This window comes from Sus scrofa, chromosome 7 (assembly GCF_000003025.6).
Source record: "Sus scrofa isolate TJ Tabasco breed Duroc chromosome 7, Sscrofa11.1, whole genome shotgun sequence".
NCBI classification, from domain to species: domain Eukaryota; kingdom Metazoa; phylum Chordata; class Mammalia; order Artiodactyla; family Suidae; genus Sus; species Sus scrofa.
Genome location: NC_010449.5, coordinates 61,097,670 through 61,123,270, shown reverse-complemented (window position 1 = coordinate 61,123,270; position 25,601 = coordinate 61,097,670). Strand labels below are relative to the sequence as shown.

The 25,601-nt window shown below is 42.7% G+C and overlaps 1 protein-coding gene and 1 pseudogene across 1 annotated transcript in view; one reads left to right on the top strand and one right to left on the bottom strand.

The window, feature by feature from the left end:
* SEC23A (Sec23 homolog A, coat complex II component) overlaps positions 1 to 9,511 on the bottom strand; it is a 70,459-nt gene extending 60,948 nt beyond the window's left edge. Inside the window, exons 1-4 of the mRNA XM_005666190.3 lie at positions 9,318 to 9,511; positions 3,440 to 3,680; positions 1,749 to 1,806; positions 1,453 to 1,539 (exon numbers count right to left, since the gene is read on the bottom strand). Coding sequence (XP_005666247.1) covers positions 1,453 to 1,539; positions 1,749 to 1,806; positions 3,440 to 3,660 — 366 coding nt within the window. The 5' untranslated portion in view covers positions 3,661 to 3,680; positions 9,318 to 9,511. The remainder of the gene's footprint in view (positions 1 to 1,452; positions 1,540 to 1,748; positions 1,807 to 3,439; positions 3,681 to 9,317) is intronic.
* Positions 8,988 to 24,425, top strand: LOC100154692 (annotated as a pseudogene).

Below are 25,601 nucleotides of genomic sequence, written 5' to 3'. Positions count from 1 at the left end.
CTCAGCAGGTTACAAACCCAACTAGTATCCACAAGGATATGGGTTTGACCTCTGGCCTTGATCAGTGGGTTAAGAGTCCAGCATTGCCATGAGTTGTGGTACAGGAGACATTCTCAGCTCAGATCCAGAGTTGGCGTAGGCTGACAGCTGCAGCTACAATTCAAGCCCTAGCCTGGGAACTTCCGTATGCCACGATGTGCCACTAAAAAGCAAAAAAAAAAAAAAAAAAAAAAAAAAAATTAATAAAAACATTTATAGTTACATAGACAAGTTTTGTTTTTGTTTTTGCTTTTGCTTTTCAGGGTCAAAGCTATGGCATACAGAAGTTCTCAGGCTAGGGGTCAGATCGTAGCTGTGCCAACCTACACCACAGCAATGCCCAATCCGAGCTGCATCAGCAACACAGGATCCTTAACACACTGGTGAGGCCAGGGACTGAACCCATATTCTCATGGATACTAGTTAGGTTCATTTCCACTGAAACACAATGGGAACTCCAAGGAGATTTTCACTTTCAGTTTTATTTAACTGCATGAAGTTTCATTTCTTTTTTTTTTTTTTTTTTTTAATTTTTTTTTGTCTTTTTGCTATTTCTTGGGCCGCTCCCACGGCATATGGAGGTTCCCAGGCTAGGGGTCGAATCGGAGCTGTAGCCACCGGCCTACACCAGAGCCACAGCAACGTGGCATCCGAGCCGCGTCTGCAACCTACACCACAGCTCACGGCAACGCCGGATCGTTAACCCACTGAGCAAGGGCAGGGACTGAACCCGCAGCCTCATGGTTCCTAGTCGAATTCGTTAACCACTCCGCCACGATGGGAACTCCAAGTTTCATTTCTTATAACAAGCATTCACTTCTTTAAAAATAAGAAAATACTAATTATAAAGCTTAAAACAAAATAAGGTGATTTTTACAAAATAATTATCTAACCCAGAATTAGACTGTAAGGGAACTGGAAACACCTAGCCAGGGTGTACAATTTACTGATTAGCTCAAGTGAACCATATTCTGTTCTTTCTACAATATTCATAAAGATACAACCTTAATACTTAAATATGTAAAAAGCTATATAAAGCTGTTCAGAAAAGGGAGAAAAATGATTTCCCTAACAAGGACCAATACAAGAGTAATTTCATTGACTTGGGGACATATCATCAGGTTCCACCATCATATTGACCAAGTATTTGTGAAATGACTTTCCAACTACAAAGCAAGATTGATACTCTGCTGATCTACTCCGTATAGCAAATCACACCACCCTTCAAGTAACAAGAGAAATTATCTTGCTCAAATTGACCTTGACAGTTCTAACTTTTGAAATGCTCCATCAATTCAATATGAGAATCAAGAATGACACCTTTTAAGTCAACTTGATTTGACAATTATTTTGGTATAAAGTTGATTACTAGACATTTAAAATTTTCTTCAAGATTTTCTCTTATGTTCTTACCAGAACTACATATTCAATGCTAGAAAACTGAGGTAAAAGTTCAGCAGGTTGATTCAGTTCAGATATACCAGCATAAGTAGGTGGAAACTATAGGTAGAAAAAAAAAACAAAAATTTTCACAAATTATTTGCAAGTAATGAAATTTTAAACTGAAAATAATTATTTCCTGATCATTTAATTTTTAAAAAATATTTTCATCATATAAAAGTTAATTAATCTTTACTTTTAAATATGCCTTTTTCTGCATAGTTTGACCAGTATTATAGCATCAACATCAGCAATGGGGGTTTTCTTACCTGATTCCTTTGATAACAAAAGTTGCAAGCCCAGAGTTTTGCTCGATAATCCACTTGACTGTTTTAAGAAAAGACACACAACAGCTCATGGTTCAGTTCAAATGTACAATAATCCTAATTTCAATAAAACTAATTTCTTTCTATAACATGAATGCATTCAAATGATAGTCAAAGTGATCTTTAAAAGTCATGTATTTTTAGGTGTTGCCAATATTTAATTCATACTTTTACACATACAAGTTCACCAAAATGAATATAACTTAAAATATATAGAAAACATCAACAAAATTAAGATAATCCTATTGTCTTTCTTCTCCAAATGATTCAATTGCTTCTACACTCAGATCTAGAAAGCATTTATTCCATAAAAATATATTTACTGAATGTCATTATTCTAGGTGCTGATGATAAATAGTAAACAAGAGATAAAGGTCTCTGCTATTACAGACCTTATATTCTAGAAAAGACAGACAATAAACATGTAAATGCATAAGCAAAGAAGATGCTTTTCAATAGTGATAACAAAGATTAAAAATAACAAAGCATAACATAAGAATATATTTGGGAAGGCTACTTTTAAGGCAGGCCCTTGGGATCTGGCGTTGCCGTGAGCTGTGGTGTAGGTTGCAGACGCGGCTCAAATCCCGCATTGCTGTGGCTCTGGTGTAGGCCGGTGGCTATAGCTCTGAGCAGACTCCTAGCCTGGGAATCTTCATATGCTGCGGGAGCGGCCCTAGAAAAGGCAAAAAGACAAATAAAAAATAAAAATTAAAAAAAAGGAAGGCCCTTGCTAACAAACAACTTAAATGTAACATAAATGAAAAGAAACCAGTCACAGGAAAGTCTGGGGGCATGGCAATCCAGGTGGAATATACAGCTACTGCACAAAGTTCATGCTAGAAATAAGTTAGGCATATCCAAGAATCAGAGAGAGGGTAAGTGTAATGTAGATGAGAATAAAGGAAATGAATGATACAAGATGCAGGCAGAAATATACAGAGGCTAGATCATACAGGGCTATATAGGCCTTGTTAAAGGGTTTTGATTTTTTAGTCCAACTGTAATAAGAAGCTACTGAAGGATTTTAATAATCTAAAATCCATTTGTAAAACTCTAGCTTTTAGGTAGAGAATAGACTGCTGAAAGGCAAGAATAGAAACAGGAAGACCAGTTAGGAGGATAATGAAACCATCCAAGAAAAAGATGGTTTATCTTGAAGTATCATGTACTAGCAGAGATTGAGAGTAAGAGACAGAATCAGTAATGTTCTGGCAATACAGAACTGACCAGATTTGCTAGTGAAGTGGGTGGGAAGAGAGGGAGTAGAAAAAGGAATAAAAGATAATTCTTGAGAGTCTGATTTGTGTAACAAGAACATTTTTCAAACACCAATTAAGACTCTTCAAATGACATAGCACAAGTTGATACACAGCCAGCACCACTATCTAGAGCATACTAATAGGCTCTAACAGTTTACATAGTGACAATTTTGCATTTCGTTTCTTATCCACTCATTACAATTTAGAATGATACTAAAACTTTATAGCTCTCTGGATTTGACTACCTTAATTTGAAAAAAAAAAAAAAAACTACAAACAAAAACAAAGATTTTTTAATATAAATGAGCAAGAAATAAACTACATTTTTAAAGTCATACAGACACATTCATTTTTTCCATATACTTTAATTACCATAAAGGATTCAAAACTGCACGGCAAGTGGTCCTACTACACAGAACAGGTTCATATTGAATAGGTGGCAAATCTGGTCTCTCCTTTAGTGGTGTGAATAGGGCTGCTACTGGAACAACCATTCTTGTAGCTTCTAGTCGACTTGATGGCCAAACATTCCAACTAAATCGGACTCCATCTCGTTCTTCATTTTGCTGGATGAATTCCAAATAGGTTGTCATTGTAGAGCTGATTCTTATTTCTGTAATAAAATTAAAAGATATTTTAAAATCCTCCCCAAAAAATTCAAAATAAGTGTATTTTTCCTACTTCCTGTGATATTAATCTAGCGGAAATCATGACCAAATGAATATTTATCTCAGAAAAAAAAAATCAGCAAACAACGACCTCATTTATAACAAAATAATGAATGGCTGTACAGACTCCAAGGCCAATTAGGTCCCATATGAGGTATTTCATCGTTTTTTACTCATTCTTGAAAAAACTATGACAAAAAAAAATAATAACATAGATGTTCTATTTAAGTCAAAGATGGGGGGAAATCTAGATCCTAAGTTTTTCATATCAGCCTCGTTAGTTACATTATTCTAATACATAGATTACCAAAAAATTAAATTCTAAAACTTACATGCTTTTCTATCCAGAAAATAAGAAGTTTCCACTAAACTTTCTAAGAGAGAATGCTTCAGGGTACATAACAAAAAGATTTTTCTAAAACCGGTTACTCTATTTTAGATAGCTAATTTTATATTGTGCAAATACAGGGTATTTGAGGAACAACAAATAAGTGTATAAGTGGTGTCCCATATGATTTATATATCACTTACCCTCTTTTGCAGTAACTTAATTCAGAATGCTACTAACATTCCAACTTACGAGAGTATTTTAAATTCTAATGTGAAATATACAATTTTAATATAATCATTTAAATTTACTACCAGAGGAGGAAGATGCCAGTCTGGTTAGGGTCCAGTATCAAGAGACATCTCCATCTTGTTACCCTCTCACTGCCTGACTAGGACGTCCGCTCTCCTACCTTGGCAACAGTTCTATCTCAAACTCTCAAACTGCAACATTGGGTAGTGATGGAAGGAAATTGTAAAATTTAAAGGTCTGAAAGGACAAAGTTTCAAGTACTTGTGGCTGGGCAAAAGATTTGTGGGAGGAATGAAGGACATGGAGAACTGAACAATTATGAAAGTAGAATGCCAAGAGAGCCAACATGGATTCTATGAACAAAGAGAGGATGAGAAACTGATTCCAAAATATAAGCAACAGAGTTCCCGTTGTGACTCAGCAGTAACAAACCCAACTAATAGCCATAAGAATGCAGGTTCGATTCCTGGCCTCACTCAGGAGGTTAAGGATTTGCTGTAAGCTGTGGTATATAGGTCACAGATGTGGTTTGGATCCTGCATTGCTGTGGTCATGGCACAGGCTAGCAGCTATAGCTCCAATTTGACCCCTAGCCTGGAAACTTCCATATGCCACACATGAGGCCCTAATATGCCCCCCCCCAAAAAAAAAAAAAGTGAGGGAAGAAAACATATTATTAGATATAACAATTTTAATTTGAGAAAAATGTTCAAATATTTTTTGATAATACAAGTTATAGAAAGTGAAGCTTAACAAACCTAAGTATCTTAAGAACTTTCCCTTCTTTAAAAGATATGAATATTACGTCAATTATATCTCAATTTTTAAAATAAAAAAATTAAAATTAAACACTATTTCCTATCAGAATTTCAGATACAGCTAGAGTTTTATTGAAATAATAGAAAGTGATCATGGATTTTTTTTCAAAGATTGATAAGGGATAGAGGAATCTTAGGGTTTGTTCAGAAAAGACTGTATTAAAGGTAAATACAGGAGACAGCTTTGAGAAAGATAGTATGAGCTTTCAAGAAAAAAACGTCTGTTGAAAGACAATGATTAAAAGAAAGATCTGGGGAGTATCTGTCATGGTGCAGCGGAAATGAATCTGACTGGGAACCATGAGGTTGCAGGTTCGATCCCTGGCCTCGCTCAATGGGTTCAGGATCTGGCGTTGCCATGAGCTGTGGTGTAGGTCGCAGACCCGGCTCAGATCTGATATTGCTGTTGCTCTGGCGTAGACCAGCAGCTACAGCTCCAATTAGACCCCTAGCCTGGTAACCTCCATATGCTGCAGGTTCGGCCCTAAAAAGACAAAAGACAAAAGACGAAAAAAAAAGGATCTGGGATAATCAGAGGGGAGTTAGAAGACGCCAATCTTGGTTTTAACATAGGCAACATCAAGAGGAAAACCAACCTTCTCTGGGAGACAAATGGTTTTTAGCAATAGCTTCATGCTACAGATGTGAGTATAAATTCTAGGACTATGCAATCCCACCCATTATTCCTACAGAATGTAAAGCAAATAAAGTTTTCTGTTTATTACTTAATTGCAAAAAGGATTAAAATACTATTAAAATATTCTCAACAAATCAGGTTTGTTCATCAGAACCACAAAACACAAAACATGTCTAGAGAGACTAGTTCCTCAATTCTCTAAGAATCGTATATAAGTAATACTTAACTAGCACTAGTAATATATTAGTAGTATCTATTACTAGTATTAATATTAATGCTATAGTAACACTATAGTATATAACTAGTACTTAGGTATTTGGCATATATTTTCTCAAAAATGGCTGAAGTGAGCCTTGTTACCTGGAAAACCATTCACACTATTTGTTGTCAATTCTTCCTCGAATTTAAATTGAAAAATTAAAATCTTTGAAAACATATCTAATACCATGAACTTCAGAGCTTCCTAATATGTAAGGATTTTTCTGATGAGATCAGCAGTGATAATATTTGTTTATATATTGTATAATAAATATTGCATAATGAAAGATGTCAACATTTGGAATATTCAGTGAAGTAAGGTCCCCAAATGATCAATTCATGATGTTACAAAAATCACCCATGGGAAAATGATCATTCAAAATGTAGGATAGACCAATGGATTTTAATGCAATAGAGTACAAAAAGTTCAATTCTAAGGTTTCACATTCCACACTGCAATTAACCCTTGATCCCTTTTTCTTTTTTTAATTTTATTTTTTGGCCACACCCACGGAATACAGAAGTTCCTGGCCAGGGACTGAATCCTAGCCACAACTACATCCTACACCAGATTCTTTAATCCACTGCATAGGGCCAGGGATCAAACCTGCACCTCTGCAGCGACCAGAGCCTCTGTACTCAGACTCTTAATCACTGTGCCAAGCTGGGAACTCCAATCCTTGATTTCTTAATTAAAACTGCTGAGGAGTTCCTCTCGTGGCTCAGTGGTTAACGAATTCGACTAGGAACCATGAGGTTGCGAGTTCGATCCCTGGCCTTGCTCAGTGGGTTAAAGATCGGGCGTTGCCATGAGCTTGTGGTGTAGGTTGCAGATGCAGCTCGGATCCTGCATTGCTGTGGCTCTGGCGTAGGCTGGCAGCTATAGCTCTGATTAGACCCCTAGCCTGGGAACCTCCATATGCCGTGGGAGCAGCCCAAGAAATAATATAAAAAATTTAAAAAATTTAAAAAAAAACTGCTGAGTTTTGGTATAGTATCAAAGAACATGCACAATTATCTGAAAAAGGTATTAACCTATCTCTCCTTTTTCCAACTACATATCTATGGGAGGCCAGATTTCCTTCATATAATCCAACCAACATATTACAATAGATTGCACAGAGTAAATATGAAAATCCACCTGTCTTCTATTAAGTCAGCTTTTTTTTTTTTTCCCACTGGATTCTCAATAACGTTTAAGAGTATAAAGGGGTTCTGAGAATCACCTCCTTTGAACTCCAGGGCTTAATTCAAAATCAGAAAGCCTAGTAGAAAAAAGGCTCTATGAAACTGTTACACACAGAAGAAAACATTTACACACAGGCAATGGCCAGATTTAAGTTTTTACAACAGGTAACAAATCTAGATTCTAATTCTACAGCCTTACTTTTTCACCTCTCCTCTTCCTCACTCTTTTTCCTCTCAATATTTCTGCACTAAGATTACACTTGCTCATTAAATTACACCTATTCTATTTCTTACATTCTCGCTTTCCAGCAGGAATTTCAAAAACATCCAGCCTGTTTCTTCCTTTTTTTTTTTTTTTTTTTCTTTTTAGGGCCATACCTGTGGCCTATGGAAGTTACCAGACTAGGGGTCAAATCAGGGTTGCAGCTCCAGGCCTAAGCCACTAGCCAGGTCAACAAAGGATCCAGGCCCCAGCTGTGACTTATGCTGTACCTTGCAGCAACACTGGATCCTTAACCCATTGAGTGAGGCCAGGAATGGAACCTGCATCCTCGTGGACACTATGTGGGGTTCTTAACCCCTGAGCCACAAAGAGAACTCCCACCTGTTTCTTCTTAACTGGTCCAATTACATGGCCATGCAAAACATCTCCCCAACTTACCTCACCTTTCCAAGGGAGGATGGTATTATTTGATAAGCATATAATATTCCCTAATATTACATTTGTATAAAGCATAAAACCAAATAAATATGATTAAAACGCAGCCTTAACTTACTAGTCATTACACTTTTTTTTTAAAGTGGTACAAAACACAAAAGGCCATTCTAAAGAAATGCCTCATTTTTCAGTACAATTTATAATCACTGAGAGTTACTTTAGTTAAATAAAAAAGCATTAGTCACTTTAACCTAGCATATCAAATGTGTGCCCATATATTTTAAAAGGCTTTACCTATTCAATAATAAGTAAGAGTTTTTCAATACTTAAATGTTAGCCCTTTTGCACATACCTAAGTAAAAAAAAATCAGGTAAATTACAAGTAAAATTTGATTTCATTCCAATCAGATGTATTTGTTAATAATTAAATGTGCCTCTCCAACTCTCCTGTTCTAAAAATCCTCAATAAAGTGTCTTCAACTAATTCCCACGACTAGCTTTATTATATTAGACAAATAACCTCTATATTCCTCAGTTTCTCATCAATAAGGTGAAGGGTTTACGTTAGAAAACTACAAGGCCCTTTCTAAATCTAAAATTCTGAGCCAATTAAAAATGACTGAACTTCCAAAAACAACCGTCAATCAGTCCACTGGAGAAGGAAGACTTAACATGAATTTATGTTTAAATCTGAAACTTTTTAAACCAAGTTAATTTGGCTAGTTATCCACAGCTTTGATGAGTGGAACTTGACGTCCACGTGAAAACGTGAATTCAACATACTCCAGTGATTACATGCAGACTTACTATGGCTTTTCCTTTATCACCAAAACGGAAAAACACTTAGGGTCAGACTAAAATAATGACTGGTCCGATCTGAAAACTAAACTCTATTTCTAATCAAGGCACAAGGTGTTAGCTCTACCTGGCACTTTTCTCCTTATCCCCTTTAATTCCCAAGGCCAAACTACGGGTGACGAAGTCACCTCGGTTCAAAGTCTAGGGCTCTTTAGATCAGGAAAGGAATGAACCAAGAAGCCAAAGTACCCTGAAGCGGTGACGGGTGGGGTAGGGAAGGCAGATTGGCCCGAGCGGAGGGTGAGGTGCGAGGAGATGCCCGAACTGCTGCTTTTCACCCGGGACTCCCATCTTTCACACCTGATCCAGGGGAGCTGGGTGATGGGGTAGCCCAGGCCCAGGTAGAACTAAGCAGAGAGTGGTGGGTGAGAGGGTGACAGGTTCGGGGCTCAAGGCAGCCCCCGCCGGGCCCAGTCGCCGCCCAGCACACTCGCCTGCCCGAGGTACCAAGAACCGACACCACGCTTGAGACCTCCGCCCGCTGCCGACCCGCCGCCGCTCAAGCCGCCCCTCCCCCGCTTCCCACCGAACACCCGCGGCCCCCCAAGGGAGCCTAGAGGAGGCGGCCCTGAAGTCGAGCCTTACCACAAGGGCACCTGGTACAAGATCCGCGCCTGTCGCAGCCGCCGCCTTACAAAATCCGTCCTCTCCGCCGAGCCGAAGCAGCCGTGGCACCTCAATCAAGGCCGGCGCCGCCCCGCCCCCGGCCTCCGCGCAGAACCCTGCTGGACCAACATGGCTGGTGCCGCCTCTGCCACGTCAAAGGGAGGGGGAGGGGCGGGGCGAGAAGGGGAGAGGGGGAGGGGACGACCCTGGAGGCGGGGCGAACAGGCCAGAGAACAGCAGGGAAGGGTGCGGGACCCGGCCGGGCGGAGCAGCGCGTGGGGAGGGGATGGGAGGAGAAAGGGGAGGGGAAGAGGCGGGGACGGAGCCGAAGGGGCGTGGCAACCGTGACAAACCCGAAGGGACGCTGGACCCGCGCGGAACTGGAGCGCTAGGGTGGGGCTGCGCGGTGGCGCTCCTGTCCGCTCTGCCGGGAGCCACTGCGGATCCCACTCTCTGCAGGCCGCAAGGAGGTAGGAAGGAGCTCCTGTCGCTAGATCCTCAGTTCGCCGAGAGAAGTGGTGGAGTCCTGTGGGACACTCTCTCCTCTAGGTCCCTGGTTGGTTCCAAGAACCACAAGTTCGTTTTTTCACTTAGTGCAGCAAATGTTTACTGAACATCTGTCTACATTGGGCCAGACACAGTAGTGATGTTGGTGATATGACTCAGGCAAAACAGGCCAAAATCCCTGGTTTGCAAGAATTTGCATACTATTTATGTACTACTTAGGTATGCCTATTCATTTTACCACTTTCCTCCACTGCCTGTGTCACCTCTGCCCCTTACACACAGCCACACACACACTACAATGTTTCGCTGATTAATCTTGATGTGTTTTCTGCTTCTCACTCCACAAAAAGAATTGGGAAAAATGGGACAGGCAGAACAGGCTGGAAAGACATTCTAGCTTGGAGGTCTCAGGCAACCCCATCCTTCAGTGACTGGGTTCCTCACAAAATTGACTCTAGATATGACAACATCTAAAATCCTGCAAAGCTTAGCCCTATAAGCATTTTATGGAATAGAGAAAAAGAAGAATTTTTTTGTTCTTCAAAGCTTATATTTACAAGAAATAAGATACACGTCAAACATATATTTTTCTTTCTCTAAGCTTGTTTTGTAATGTAGAAGAGAATGAGTTTACTTGTCAAATTTTAGTACAATCCTGAAGAGGAAATGGGAATCAAAAACCAAAATTCTGGTAGGCCTGCAAATAAAGTGGGCTCCGGGTGCTTACCTTAATAAGGATTCTTAATTGAAAGTGCAGCAAGAAAATAGCTGTGGACGATGATATAAAGGTTGCATAAAGATGTTCACAAAAAGAAATATGGTCTAAGAATGAGTAGGGTAAATAGACATAGATGAGAGGATCCACAGGAGTCCTAGAATTCAATGAGGAATAAACCAAAGTATAGTACCTTTGGTAATTTCATTCATTTCATGATTCCCAGAAAAGTATCTTTGCCATTTAGGTCACTGAAGTCTAAGAAGTCATAATCCCTATGTTTTCATCTGAAAGAAAGGTTTTTGTTTGCTATTACAATGAAATAAATGTTAGGATGGTAACAAAATCATTAATATCTGTCTTTATGTACTTTAAAGTGAATGAGTTTCTCAGTGGTAACAAACACAACTAGTATCCAAGAGGATGCCGGTTTGATCCCTGGCCTTTCTCAGTGGGTTAAAGATATACCATTGCCACGAGTTGTTGTGTGGGTCGCAGATGTGGCTAGGATCTGGTGTTGCTGTTGTGGTGGCATAGGCTGGCAGCTCCAGCTCCGAGCCCTAGCCTAAGAATTCCATATGCTGCAGGTGCAGCAGTAAAAAGAAGGGAAAAAAAAAAGATGTGGTAATATAAGCAATGGAGTATTACCCAGTCATAAAAAAGAATGAAATAATGTCATTTGCAGCAACATGAATGGACCTAAAGATCCTCATACTGAAATGGAGTTTTAACTAAAGGACAACCCCCCTTGGCTAAGAAGGCAGCTGCAAGCCTTTCCAGCTGTGCTCATCACTATGCCACCCTTCTTGTAATAATGTAACAACTGTGTGCTCTATGTCCAAGCCAGCAGCCCTCTAATCATGTACCCAGCATTGCTTATCAGTTCCGCTTCTGTAACCTTGCTTGCTCAGTTTCTTAGGGAGGAACACTGTCTGCTTGGGGATGGAGGGAGGTCTGGGATGCTTACATGGGAAAATCAAGACCTTGTAGTGCATAAAAGTTACTGAGAACAAAGACCTGGTGCTCAGACTCTGGAGGTGACTCCTCTGAGCCCGCACTGGTGCTGAATAAACCTTGCTTTTCCATATCTCCGAGTGCTGTTTGTCTCCTTCCGTTGCCACGGTTTTTGCGGTTTCCGCAACAATACTAAATAAATCATTTCTTTTCATTATCTTCGAGAAATACAAATACCATATGTTATCACTTATATGTGAAATCTAAAATATTACAAAAATGAACTTATTTACAAAACAGAAAGACTCAGACATAAAATTATGGTTAGGAGTTTGGGATTAGAAGATACAAACTACTACATATAAAACAGATAAACAACAAGGTGGTCAAGGGAACTATATTAAATATCCTGTAATAAACCATAATGGAAACATATGAAAAATTAAAAAATAATAAATAAAGTGAATGAGTTTGAGGGTTTAAACCTTGGACATATCAGACCAACTTTAGTTTTCTGAGATTGTCTCTTTTGGGAGTTGTATTTGTAAGAATTTATTTTTTGTGAGTTTTACTCTTTCCTAAGGGCTTCCAAAGAGAAAAATTATTTTTAAAAAAATAGGATAAAACTTATTCTATTTGTACTTGTCATATGGGTCCACTGGACTCTTGTAAATCTAGGATACATCATGGAATCTTACTGATCTTATTTTTCCTTTATCTTTTTTTTTTTTTGCAATTTTTAGGGCCACATCTGTGGCATATGGGAGTTCCCAGGCTAGGGGTCAAATCAGAGCTGCAACTGCCAGCCTACACCACAGCCACAGCAACATGGGATCCGAGCCCAGTCTGCAACCTACACCACAACTCACAGCAACACCAGATCCTTAACCCACTGAGTGAGGCCAGGGATTGAACCCAAATCCTCATGGATAGTAGTCGGCTTTGTAACCCGCTAAGCCACAACAGGAACTTGCTATTTTTCCTGTATCTTGAAACATTCTGCTATTTCATCATTACTCACCAATTGTTCCAAACTATGCTTCAAAATATACTAAAATAATAAGAAAATAGAAAATGATAATAGTATCCAAGATGATAGAATCTTCAAAACCAGGAAAATATGGAATAAAAATTGGGGTTTTCTATGTTTAGATACTTATTTAAATTTCCATTAAAGTTGTTTTTCATTATCCCTTTACTCTTTTTTATAACAGCTCTATTGAATATTCCTTTACTCTGCATATGAATTATTCATGAAATGACTTAAAGACATAAAAATTAAAACAGATCCATTGGACCCAGATGGTAAGTGATGAAGACTATTTTTTCTGATATACTGAAAGTTAAGAGGTTTTCATCTGAGGAAGAATAGAGAGAAAATGGAAAATTTCTTAAGCTCCTGAGAAAAGAGTTCAGACTACAAATTGGAGAAAGGGAAAATCTCCAAAAACGGTCTTTACTGGCTTTCTAACATAATCTATAGACATCCCTAGACCAAGTCGTTTGAGATCAATCTGTGAACCTGAGGATGTTTGTTAAACATTTACCAACGTGGAACTGATTATAATTACTTTAAGTTACACCCCCTTGTGCAGGTCCTGGCACAAAATGAATATTCCCTAAATAATCATGAATTGTGTGTCAAGACCTAAACAATTACAAAACATTATTATTAACATCATTTTTATATATTTAGATCAACTGTAAAAATATAAAATCTGACATAAGTCTCCCCACCAACAAAAAAGTCTTTTTAAAAGCAAATATTCCTAAGATCATTACTTCTTCAAAGTGGCACTTGTTGAAAATGCCAGAGAATATTAAAAATAGGTGAGGGGGTAAGATCCTGTTGTCAAATAATGTCAGAAAACACCAGTAAAATTATGTAAAATAGGTCTTGTGGGGAGTTCCCTTCGAGGCTCAGTGGTTAACGACCATAACTCGGATCCATGAGGATGCAGGTTTGATCCCTGGCCTCACTCAGTGGGTTAAGGATCCGGTGTTGCCTTGAGCTGTGATGTAGGCCGGCAGCTGTAGCTCTGATTCCACCCCCAGCCTGGGAACTTCCACACGCTGAGGGTGCAGCCATAAAAGGAAAAAGTAAAATAAAACAGGTCTCTTGACTTGGCAAGAGTTTTAATATGCTAATAGTCATTGTGAATCTTTAAGAGTGGTATTTGCATACATTTCCCAGAGATACTGACCTTGGAACTTTTTCCATGGACAATTGGGGGCAAGTATTCTAAACAATCTATACTTTGTCTTCAGTCATTAATTACCTCAATCACTAGCTAATGTGTAACAGCTAGTATTTTCCTTCCTACTTTTGAACTCACAGATACTTCCAAACTGGAGATTCCAGTAATGCATGGTCAGATAAGTATGAAAACACACATTTCTTGGAATTTTATGTGGTCACCACCAGGTGGAGCTTTCACTTCTATTTTTTGGTTTAATCCGTTTTTTATTATAAATGACGCACTTGCCATTTTTTTAAACTTGAATTCTCTTCCATTTGTTCAGATGATGACATTATAAGGCACTGGCCAACTATTTTTGGACTTCTCACTAGAAAAAGTAATACTCAGCATCAACAGTGTGTCAAGTCCATATATGTATATTTGGATATATACAGATATATATCTTTCTGATGTCCTAGTCTGCAAGCACAATGACTACAAATTATATCAGGTATAATAATAGTAAATAAGGCAAATTAATAAATTACTCATGAAAGTTATAGAATTCTAAACTCAAATAGACCTTAGTGATCATTTGGTCCAATCCCTATAGGTAACAAATAAATATGAAGATAGAGGCTGCGGCACCGCGCGGGCCCTGGGGAGGTTATCAGTCTGTGGTTTATGTGCGGTGTCGGCGGTAGCCGAGGAGGAGGGTGTGCGATCGCCGAGGCTCCGTCCGCAGACTGGGGAGAGGCCCGGCAGCGCAAGCGTGAGAGCGGCCCAGCGCTCGGCACCTTCCCGGCGGGTGGGGACAAGCGGGCCCCGGGGCGTCATCCGCGGCGAGGAGCCGCGAGCGTGGGCCTAGCAAGTTGGAAGTGAGGAGCAGCCCTGGGAGACGACGGGCGCCACCGAGAACCGACATGAGGCCGCTCCCGAAGGCGAGTCGCTGCCGGGATCTGCACCGGCACCAGGATCGCTGCCGCAGCGGGCTCTGAAGGCGGGACTGGGCCCCGCCCCGCGGCAACCAGAACCGCATCGAGGGCGAACAGATCAAAGTCAGCAAGAACGTAGAGGAGGAGGGGAAAATGTTCGTTGGTGACCTGAGCTGGAGTAACAGGAAAAAGGACCTAAAGAATTATTTTACCAAATTTGGAGAGGTCATTGACTGTACGATAAAAATGGATCCCAACACTGGCCGGTCAAGAGGGTTTGGGTTTGTCCTCATCAAAGATGCAGCCAGTGTGGAGAAGATTCTAGACCAGAAGGAGCACAGGCTGAATGGTGATGTCATTGACCCCGAAAAGGCCAAGGTAATGAAGAACGACCCAGTAAAGAAAATTTTTGTAGGGGTCTGAATCCTGAAGCCACGGAGAAGAACAGGGATATTTGGCGAGTTTGGGGAGATTGAAGCCATTGAACTTCCAATGGATCCAAAGTCGAACAAAAGACGAGGCTTTGTCTTCATCACCTTTAAAGAAGAGGAGGAACCTGTGAAGAAAGTTTTGGAGAAAAAGTTTCACACCATCAGTGGAAGGAAGTGTGAAATCAAGGTGGCTCAGCCCAAAGAAGATTATCAACAGCAGCAGTGTGGCTCTGGGGGTCGTGGGAATCGCAACGGAGGAAACCGAGGCAGCGGTAGTGGTGGCGGAAGTAGAGGAGTTCAGAGTAGTACTGTTGCAGTAACCACAAAAAACATGGCAATGGAAGGAGACAAACAGCACTCGGAGATATGGAAAAGCAGGGTTTATTCAGCACCAGTGCGGGCTCAGAGGAGTCACCTCCAGAGTCTGAGCACCAGGTCTTTGTTCTCAGTAACTTTTATGCACTACAAGGTCTTGATTTTCCCATGTAAGCATCCCAGACCTCCCCCCATCCCCAAGCAGAGAGTGTTCCTCCCTAAGAAACTGAGCAAGCAAGGTTACAGAAGCAGAACTGATAAGCAATGCTGGGTACATGATTAACAGGGCTACTGGCTTGGACATAGGGCACACAGTTGTTACATTATTACAAGAAGGGTGGTATAGTGATGAGCACAGCTGGAAAGGCTTGCGGGCTGCCTTCTTAGCCAAGGTGTGTGTGTGGGGGGGGGGTTGTTCTTTAGTTAAAACTCCGTTTCATTCCTCCCTCTTGATATTCAGGGTGCATCTGCACCCTTTAGAGATCATCATCAGTCATAACCCTTTGGTAGCCTCTGATAAGTAGCAGGTGGGAGGCTGTTTTTCTTTTAACCATGATTTTTATAAAATCTTTTATAATACTTATCAGGAGAGGTACAAGGCAGGGAATAAGTAGGCACCCTGCGAGTATAACCATGATTATTCCGACCATCGTCTTAATTCCTCCCAACCAAGAGAACCATTTACCAAAGAGACTGTCTGTATCCCATCCTTTCCAAGTTTGTACAGGCACATGGGCAAGTTTAGTCATGCAGTCAGCAATTTCTTTTACCACCTTTTCAGTGTCATCTATTTATAGACAGCAATTACTTAAGTTAAATTTTCCACAAACCCCTCCTTCAGAAGCAAGTAAATAATCCAAGGCCAAGCGATTTTGGTAGATTGCACTGCACATTTTAGTTTGTTGTTGGGCCAATATAGTCAAGGCCCTTGCAGTGTCATTTGTTATAAGTTCCCAAACCGCCTGTAGTCTGATGATGCGGTTCAGCATATAGATAGGGGTGCGATATCCTCAAGAGCCATCCTCTGCCCAGGTGGCAGGCCCATAATATTGAATTATTCTTTCTGGGGGCCGTTCATCATCTTTCCAGTCTCCAATTTGGAGAGCCCTCTGGTCTCTCTGGGCACCCTGTGCCCTATATATAGGAACTCCCAGTTGTTCCCCTAGTGATAGTGGGAGCAGGAAGAAGGAAGGTCTGATTGTTCCCAGTACACATGTCCCAGCCCAATTTGGGGGAAGTATGGAATAGGCCATTTTTCCATAAATCCAATGTAATCCCTTTGGTGCCCGCCATTGGATATTAGCACTGATATCTTCCCATGCTTGTCGGAGGTGGGAAAAGTTGCTCAGGGGATTAGGTTTGGGCTCTGAGAGATTGGAGGATGGCCACCATTGAGTCTTTTGGGCAGTCAGATTATAATACCTCAGGCCTAAACATGTTAGGCTTCCAACTGAAACATTAAACCGTCCTCCCCGCCTTGCAAGACAGTTTCTCCCTATGATAGCAGTTCTGAGGAGCCATACCCCATTGGTGAGTTGGGGGTATGCAGTCTCATTATGAGGCTCTAATGGGTGCAGTTCTCTGGCTTGCCAAGGCCAGTGGTCTCCTGTGTTCGTTCCCCTGCATACATAACAAGAGGAGACCTTGAGAGTTTGTGCAATAGTTTCTGCCAGGGCTAAGAACAAGTTCTTAGTTGTGGCCGGAATGGGAGGTGGGGTGTTTTTTATCTCTTCATAAAAGGAATGAAAGACCCTGTGAGAGGCAGCTTGGAGCGCAAACGTGATTCTCTGGAAATGTAGCACAGCTCTAGGGTCTAGGCCTCTTCCGTCAATGCAAATGCTTATTTTGAAACCCTCCTTCCATTTGGGCTCACTGGAATTGAAAATAGTGAAATTAACTGGGTTACAAGCTTTAGTCTGACAGTCTGGAGGAGCTGTACCCTTTTAAAGGGCAGCTGTTTTGTCTCCCTTATTTTAGGTTGCCCAGGCCATGCAGCTCCAGTAAGTGCATTTCTGGCAGCCACTCCAGGTGGTCCCCCAGCACATATATTTATGCTGGAGCCTATATTCTCTTTCCCATGACAGGCTTCCACATGGTCTAGTAGAAGTCCATGACCCATTCATAGCTTCACAGGCATCAAAAAGTATTGATACTGGCAAATTGGGGCTGGTAATTTAGGTCCGATTAATTAGCTGCCCTGATTTATGAGAGCACCGGACTTCTAACCATTCCTCAGTTGGTGAGTATCGTGGATCAAAGCAAGTATATTGGTCCCCCTGTTGACAGATAGAATAAGTGGTCTTGTTGTGAGTACAACTTCCATGAATTTCTCCAGAACAGGAGAAATGAGTGGAGTAAAGCAAAGTCCATGTAACCCCTTAATCTGATCGGGTCACTCGAATGCATGGGTCACATGAGGAAATGGATCCTCGCAGAACCAAAGGGGACCAGATTAACAGCAACAGGCAGCAAACATACATGTTGGTCATAAGATGACAGTATATAACAGTAAGAAAGTCTCTTGTGGAAGGTAGGTAAGGCAGTTTATTTTACCAAGCAGCCGATTCCTCAAACTTCAGCCATGCATTGACTGACCAGCTTCCGGTGTGGTCAGGGCAGGGCTTTGAGATCGTCGTCTCCTCCTCTATATTGTCAGGCGAAGAGGTCTCTCCAGATCGAGGGCAGTCTCCCACTCTCCATGGTCGTCAGCTGGGCCGGCTGGTTTAACCCTGGAATGATGGATCCACTATTCCTGTTACTTTAAGAGCAGTGGAGGTGGTTAGAATTACAGTATAGGGGCCCTTCCATACCGGTCTCAAAGGCTCCTTTTTCCAGTCCTTTATCCACACCTGGTCCCCCGGCTTGTGGGGGTGTACTGTTATACCTAAGGACATAGGTATTCTGTCTGTGACCCATTTATGTATCTGAGAAATAGTGAGCCCCAGTCCTTGTAATTGTGTAATTCCAAGTCTCCCAACTCCCTGGTGTTTCCTTTTAAACTGATTAGTGGCAGTGGCCTCCCCTATAATATTTTAAATGGCGAGAATACTATTCCTGTTCGAGGTGAACATCTCACTTTTCGTAGGGCCACCGGCAACATGTCTACCCAGAGCAAGCCAGTTTCCTGACATAACTTTGCCAGTGTCTGTTTAAGGGTCCGGTTCATGCGTTCTACTTTCCCTGAACTTTGAGGGCGATAAGCAGAATGTAGTTTCCATCGGATCTGTAAAGCTTTTGCCACCTGTTGTACTGTTTTGGCCACAAATGCAGGTCCGTTATCTGACCTGATGGTCAGAGGCATTCCATATCTGGGAATAATGTCTCTCAGGAGTGCCTTGGTTACTTCCCTTGTCTTTTCAGTTCGGGTAGGCTTTTACCCATCCTGAAAAAGTACAGATAAAAACTAGTAAATATTTGTACCCCTTACTAGGGGTGACCTCAGTGAAGTCCACTTCCATATCCTCAAATGGGGACAGTCCACAGTGCTGTGCCGCAGCTGGTCTGTTGGACCCCTGGCAGGCATTATTCTGCAAACAGGTTATGCATCTTTGGGAGACAGAGGAACAGAGTGCAGGAAGATGAGCAATGAGATAGTACCGGCCCAGTAGGGTCTCTAAGGCAGTTTTGCCCATGTGGGTTAGCTCGTGTTGTTGGTGGACTAGTTTGTAGGCCAGCTGTTCTGGAACATAAACTCAGTGGTCCCGTGTGACCCACCATCCTGTTTTAGTTCCTCCTTCCTCCCTTATCCATTTTTCTTCCTCTGGAGAATATTTGGGGACAGCTGGCATTTTTGGGGCCAGCAAGACCTTCAGTTTGTCTAGCTGTTGTCCCCGGGCTGCCTGTCTGGCAGCTGCATCAGCACTACAGTTTCCTTTTGTCACTGGGTCGTCTCCCTTTTGGTGGCCTTTAGAGTGGATAACTGCAACTTCTTTAGGTTCCCATACTGCCTCTAGGAGATTTAAGATTTTAGCCTGGTTTTTAATCCCTTTTTCTTCAGCAGTGAGGAGTCCTCTTTTTTTATATAAGGCTCCGTGAACATGTAAAGTTGCAAAGGCATACCGTGAGTCGGTATAGATATTAACTCGCTGGTCTCCGCTGAGCTCCAGTGCTCTGATTAAGGCCCATAATTCTGCTCTCTGTGCTGACCAGCCTTGAGGAAGCACCTCTGCTTTTATCACTTTTAAGTCAGATACCACAGCATATCCTGCCATCGTTTTTCCATCCTCCATAAAGCTGCTCCCATCAGTATATAAAGCCAGGTCAGGATTTTGGAGTGGTTTATCAGTCAAGTCAGGCCTGCTGGAAAACACCTCGTCTAGTACCTCCAGGCAGTTATGGTCTGGGGGCCCCGCTTCATCTGGCAGAAAAGTGGCTGGGTTCAGAGTTCGTACAACCTCCAGTTTTACCCGTGGATTTTCACATAGTAACCCTTGATATTGAGTCATTCCTGCATGTGTGAGCCAATGGTGGCCCCTGGTATCCATCAGGGTTACAACTGAGGGCGGGACTTTAACATTGAGGTTTTATCCCAGAGTCAACTTGTCAGCCTCTCTCACCAACAAGGTGGTAGCTGCCAGTGCTCGGAGGCAGGGAGGCCATCCAGCTGCAACTGAGTCAATTTGTTTAGACAGATATGCCATTGGCCTCCTAAAGCCATCCCATTTTTTTCATGAACAAAAAGGTTAAATTCTCTGGTTACATCAGGAAGTCCCAAGGCTGGAGCCTCAGTGAGTTTGGTTTTGATTGTCTGAAATGCTGCCTCCTGGCTTGGTCCCTATTCAAGGGGAGCCTTTTCTTCCCCTTTTAGAGCCTCATACAGAGGCCTGGCCAAGTCTGAAAACCTGGGGATCTATATCTGGCAGAATCCTGCTGCCCCTAGGAACTCACGAACTTTCCAGCGGGGACAGGAATGGCACAAACTGCCTGCTTTCAGTCCCCAGCTTTCGTCAGCCCTGCATGATGTTAAAGCCCAGATACTTGACTTGTTTTTTACAGATTTGTGCCTTTTATTTTTTATTTATTTATTTTTTTTGATACCCGATACCCTGCCTCCATCAACAGGGAAAGGAGAGCTCTTGTTCCCTCTAGGCACTGAGCCTCCGTGGTGCCAGCTAGTAAGAGGTCATCAACATATTGTAGTAAAACACAGCCCAATTTTTGTCCAGGAAATTCAGCCAGGTCAGCGGCTAGGGTGCCGCTAAAAAGAGTGGGAGAGTTTCTGAATCCTTGTGGGAGTCTAGTCCAGGTGAGCTGTTCCTTTGTCCCTGTATGTGGATTTTCCCATTCAAAAGCAAACAAGGGCTGACTGGCGGGTGCCACCCTGAGGCAGAAAAAGGCATCTTTTAAGTCCAGGCAAGTAAACCACTCAGCAGTGGAGGGGATCGGCCCTAGCAGGGTATATGGGTTAGGGACGGACGGGTGTAATGTGACTGTTGCTTCATTTATGGATCTCAACTGGGCGGTAGTCTTGTGTTCCCAGTTTTTTTTACGGGCAGTAAAGGGGTGTTCCAAGGGGACTGACATTTTTTTAACAGTCCTTGCTGAAGCAGCCTATCCAGGTGAACCTGGATTCCCAGTCGAGCTTCTCTGGGAATTGAGTATTGTCGTAGCTTTACCGGTTGAGTTCCGGGTTTTAGATCAATCAAGATAGGAGCATGGCATTTTGCCAGTCCTGGTGGGTTTCCTTCAGTCCAAACCAATGGGTGTTTAGTCTCTAGTTCTGGGGAATGGTCCCCATTTCTGAAGGGGAAGAGTACAAGCGCCATTCCTCTTCTCTTTTTACAGCAAGAGCCATGATTGGGGGGGTGTGTTCTGTCAATTTGAGTTGGGCCGATCCATCAGTAGAAAAGGAAATTTGTGCCCCCATTTTAGTCAGCAGGTCTCTTCCCATCAGGAGGACTGAGCAGTCAGGCAGGTAAAGAAATTCATGTATTACTTCATGGCCTCCTAATCAACATCATCGAGGACCACAGAAGGGCCTGTGGGTTTGGTTACCTGTGGCCCCAATGATGGTGGTTTCTTTCCCTGAGAAGGGAGCTACAGGTTGTGTAACCACAGAAAGTTTGGCACCTGTGTCAACCATAAAGTCTATGGGGTGGCTCCCTACTTGAATTCTGACCATAGGCTTTTGGGGGCCCAGTTGGAGAGAGCCTGGTCCCCCCCAATCAGACTCAGCTAGGCCGATCAGGTTGGTGCTGAATGGCTCAGATTGGTACTGGCTAGGTGGGCCTTGGTCTTTTTCTCAGGACGGTTGGGGCATTCATTTTTCCAATGTCCCTTTTCTTTGCAGTAAGCGCATTGGTCATGTTCCAGGGGACTCCTTTTCCCTGGCCTTGGGCCTTGCCCCCTAGGGGTGGTCCCACTGGGGGCACAGGTTTTGACAGGGTGGCTGCCAGAAGAGTTACTTTTTGTTTCATTCTCTTTTCTGCATCACAGCGGGCCACCTGGTCTCGGTTAATAAAAACCTTGTTGGCTATTTCCAACAGTTTAGTGGCATTCTTACCTGCAAATCCTTCTAATTTCTGTAGCTTTTTACGGATGTCTGATTGGGCTTGTCCCACAAAGGCAGCATTTATCATCCATTGGTTCTCAGGGGCCTCTGGATCAAAAGGGGTGTAGATTCGGAAAGCCTCACATAGTCTCTCATAGAATTTGGCTGGGCTTTCATTTGGCTCTTGTAGTATCTCACTGGTGTTAGCTATATTAGTAGGCCTTTTAGCCCCAGCTTTTGCCCCCTGTAGGAAGGCCTGCCGGTACCTCTCTAGGTTGTTTCCCTTCTTCAGTGTCATAGTCCCAGTGGGGGTTTTCTTCTGGGAAGGCTTCCCTTACCCAGTTTGCCAAGTCTGCTCGACCCCCCACATTGGCCTGAAGCCATTTTGGGCTTCTGTTACAATTTGCCAGTGCTCTTCAGTGTCAAACAGAGTAAAAAGGAGTTGCCAACAGTCTATCCAGGTGGGACAATGTGTCTGGAAAATGAATTCTAAGAGATCAATCAGTGCCTGAGGCTTTTCAGAATATGAGGGACTATGGTATTTCCAGTTGAGGAGATCAGCAGTGGAAAAGGGCTGGTAATAAAAAACTCATCCCCTCTTTTGTATGGTCCCATCGCGGGCAACTTGCCATGGTCCCCATGTCTCCCGTAAGGGCATTCGCAATGCTGGAGTGGCTGCTCCCTGAGCTGACCGGAGGCACCTGCTCATTGGTTCTGGAGAATCTGGCTGTGGAGGTGACATTGCCTTGAGAATTTCAGAAGCAGAAGAAGGAGGAGAAACAGAAGGCGGTGGGCTATCTGGCATCTGGGGACCTTCGGCTCCCAGAGGTGGGGCCGGCAGCACATAAGGTGGTGGCATAGGGGGCGAGTCCTCAGGTTCCCCTTGAAAAATAGGTGACACCTTTTTTTGAGACAAGGTTTTCTTCTTGGACTGGGCTACTAGCACCCTACACTGTCCCTGGTCTGTGGTGCAGAACCGAACCCATGGGGGCCTCAAATAGGCAATTTCCAACCATTGATCAATATACGGAAATTGGTCTGGGTATCCAGGGTCTCCTGTTATAACATTATATACTGCTGCAACTGTGAACACATCTAAGGTCCCTTCCGGAGGCCAGCCAACACCAAAGGAGGGCCACTCTAGGGTACAGAGGGCACACAGTTTTCCAGGACTCAGTTTAACACCATAATCTCTAGAAAATCTTTTCTTAAAATTCTTAACCATACACTCTAAGACAGTGGGCTTGGAAGCCAATTTACCCATTGTGTGAAGTCCCACCCTGTGCCAGTGATGCAAGACAAACAGCGAGGACAAGGCCTCAAGTAACAATCACGTCGTCCACCTGACCGCTCCCCTGGAGGAGATATTTCAGGCACCTCTTAGCATAGGTGGGACTGTATAAACCCCAACGTCAGGATCCCCCCGAAGAGGGCCACCATAAGCCGTATGAGGTCGCCACGGAACTGCAGGTTAGGACTCACTCTGGCTCCGTAGTCCAAGGACGGTGGGGTACAGGCTCTTGTTCTCTCCAGTCACTCACACACGCACACCAGAATTGACAAGCCTCCCGATCCCAAGGGAGCAAACCCTGACCTGAGTGACCTCTTTGGTCACTGAGAGGTTATCAATCTCTCCTTCCACCATATGACGGGTCCTGACTCTGGCAGATGTCCTTGGGGCACTCACCAGTTTGACGTCCTGTCCTGGAACATGTTTCCACGCTCCTTCTGAGTCCCTTCAGCAAGTGGTGTGAGCCAAGGCCAGCACGGCCCGAGTGAGGGTCTGGATCTGGCAAAATGGCCGGTGTGCGTTTTATCCACCTGTCACCGGGCCAGCAACCGTGGCCTCCCCCAGTTCCCCGACAACAGTGGCACAAGAGGCCAGCTCGGTTGTCGGCTTCCCAGCCAATGCACCAAAATGTTGCAGAAACCGCAAAAACCGTGGCAATGGAAGGAGACAAACAGCACTCGGAGATATGGAAAAGCAGGGTTTATTCAGCACCAGTGCGGGCTCAGAGGAGTCACCTCCAGAGTCTGAGCACCAGGTCTTTGTTCTCAGTAACTTTTATGCACTACAAGGTCTTGATTTTCCCATGTAAGCATCCCAGACCTCCCCCCATCCCCAAGCAGAGAGTGTTCCTCCCTAAGAAACTGAGCAAGCAAGGTTACAGAAGCGGAACTGATAAGCAATGCTGGGTACATGATTAGAGGGCTGCTGGCTTGGACATAGGGCACACAGTTGTTACATTATTACAAGAAAGGTGTACAGAAGTGAAACTGATCAGCAACGCTTAAAAAAAAAAAAAAGGGTGGTATAGTGACGAGCATAGCTGGAAAGTCTTGCGGCTGCCTTCTTAGCCAAAGGGGGGGGGTGTTCTTTAGTTAAAACTCCATTTCAGTACAAATTACAGGAAGAGCCAGCAACGTTGTGGCCATCAGAATAACTACAAGCCATACTGAGGCTTCGGCAGGAGTACCTGACTGACCGCACACGCTTTGTTTGGACATTGAGTGAACACAATTATGTGCCAATTTGAACTTGGCAAACTTTCCATGTCCTGTCCCTGACTTATTTAACGCCCCCCCCCGCCCTGGAAATCACTCTGTTTAATATTTCCAGAGCTCTAGTTGGTTTAGGCAGCGTGTGGTGTCTCAAGATGCCAGAGCAGCATTATGGGCTGATTTTTTATTACTGGGTTACCCAGAACCAGATTGGAGGCTTTGCTTCCTGCTGCCACTGTGAATCCTGGACCTGTGGACCCTGGTTGTAAAGAGTAAAGTGTATCTTAGAAAATCAGTGTCACCTTTTTTCACCTTTAAATTTTATATTATTTGTCACACATTTCCTGTAATGGAAGTGTTAATTTTACTGTACTTTTTAGTACCTTTTGGGAATCTATTGTATTGTAAGATGTTTTACACATGTCCTGATTTTGCCATGACCTGGATATTGAAGCTATCCAAGCTTTTGAAATTAAAAATTAACCCCCCCAAAACAACAACAACAACAAAAAACAAATAAATGTGAGGATAAGAGTTTAAGTAGTACATCCAAGGTCAAGGTGCTGATGTCCATTTAAAACTTACAACACTAAGTGTTGATTTCATGCCTCTTTTCCTCTTTAAATTGTGACAAGACTTGGCATTAAAATTGCTAGCTCTTGTTCAAAGGGCAATTGCTTCTATTCCACAGTGTGATCCACCAGTATTATATTCCAATACCATTTCATTCTGCCACTCTAATCAACTCCAGAATTATTACCAGGAGTTCATTTAATCAAACTTAACAAATGAGATCCTACGATCTGCTCTTAAACCAATCATAGGTAAAAAAACAAAATTATCTACAGTTATTTTTTTCTTCTCCCTCTTCCCCCGAAAGTAGTAACCTTTATTGTGTTGTTTTTTTTTTTTTAAGGGCCCCACGTGTACATAAGGAAGTTCCCAGGCTAGGAGTCGAATCAGAGCTTCAGCTGCCGGCTTACACTACAGCTCATGGCAACACCAGATCCTTAACCCACTGAGCCAGGCCAGGGATTGAACCCTTGTCCTCATGGATGCTAGTTGGGCTCTTATCTGGTTGGAACTCGCTCTTCCCTTTAAAAGAAAGTCACAATTGTAGTACATAACCCCTTTCTATCAATTTCCTCCTCTACAATACCTGGATAATACCACTTCAAAAGGTTGTAAAAATTAAAGAAATGAACGTGAGGAGTTCTCTTGTGGTGCAGGGGGT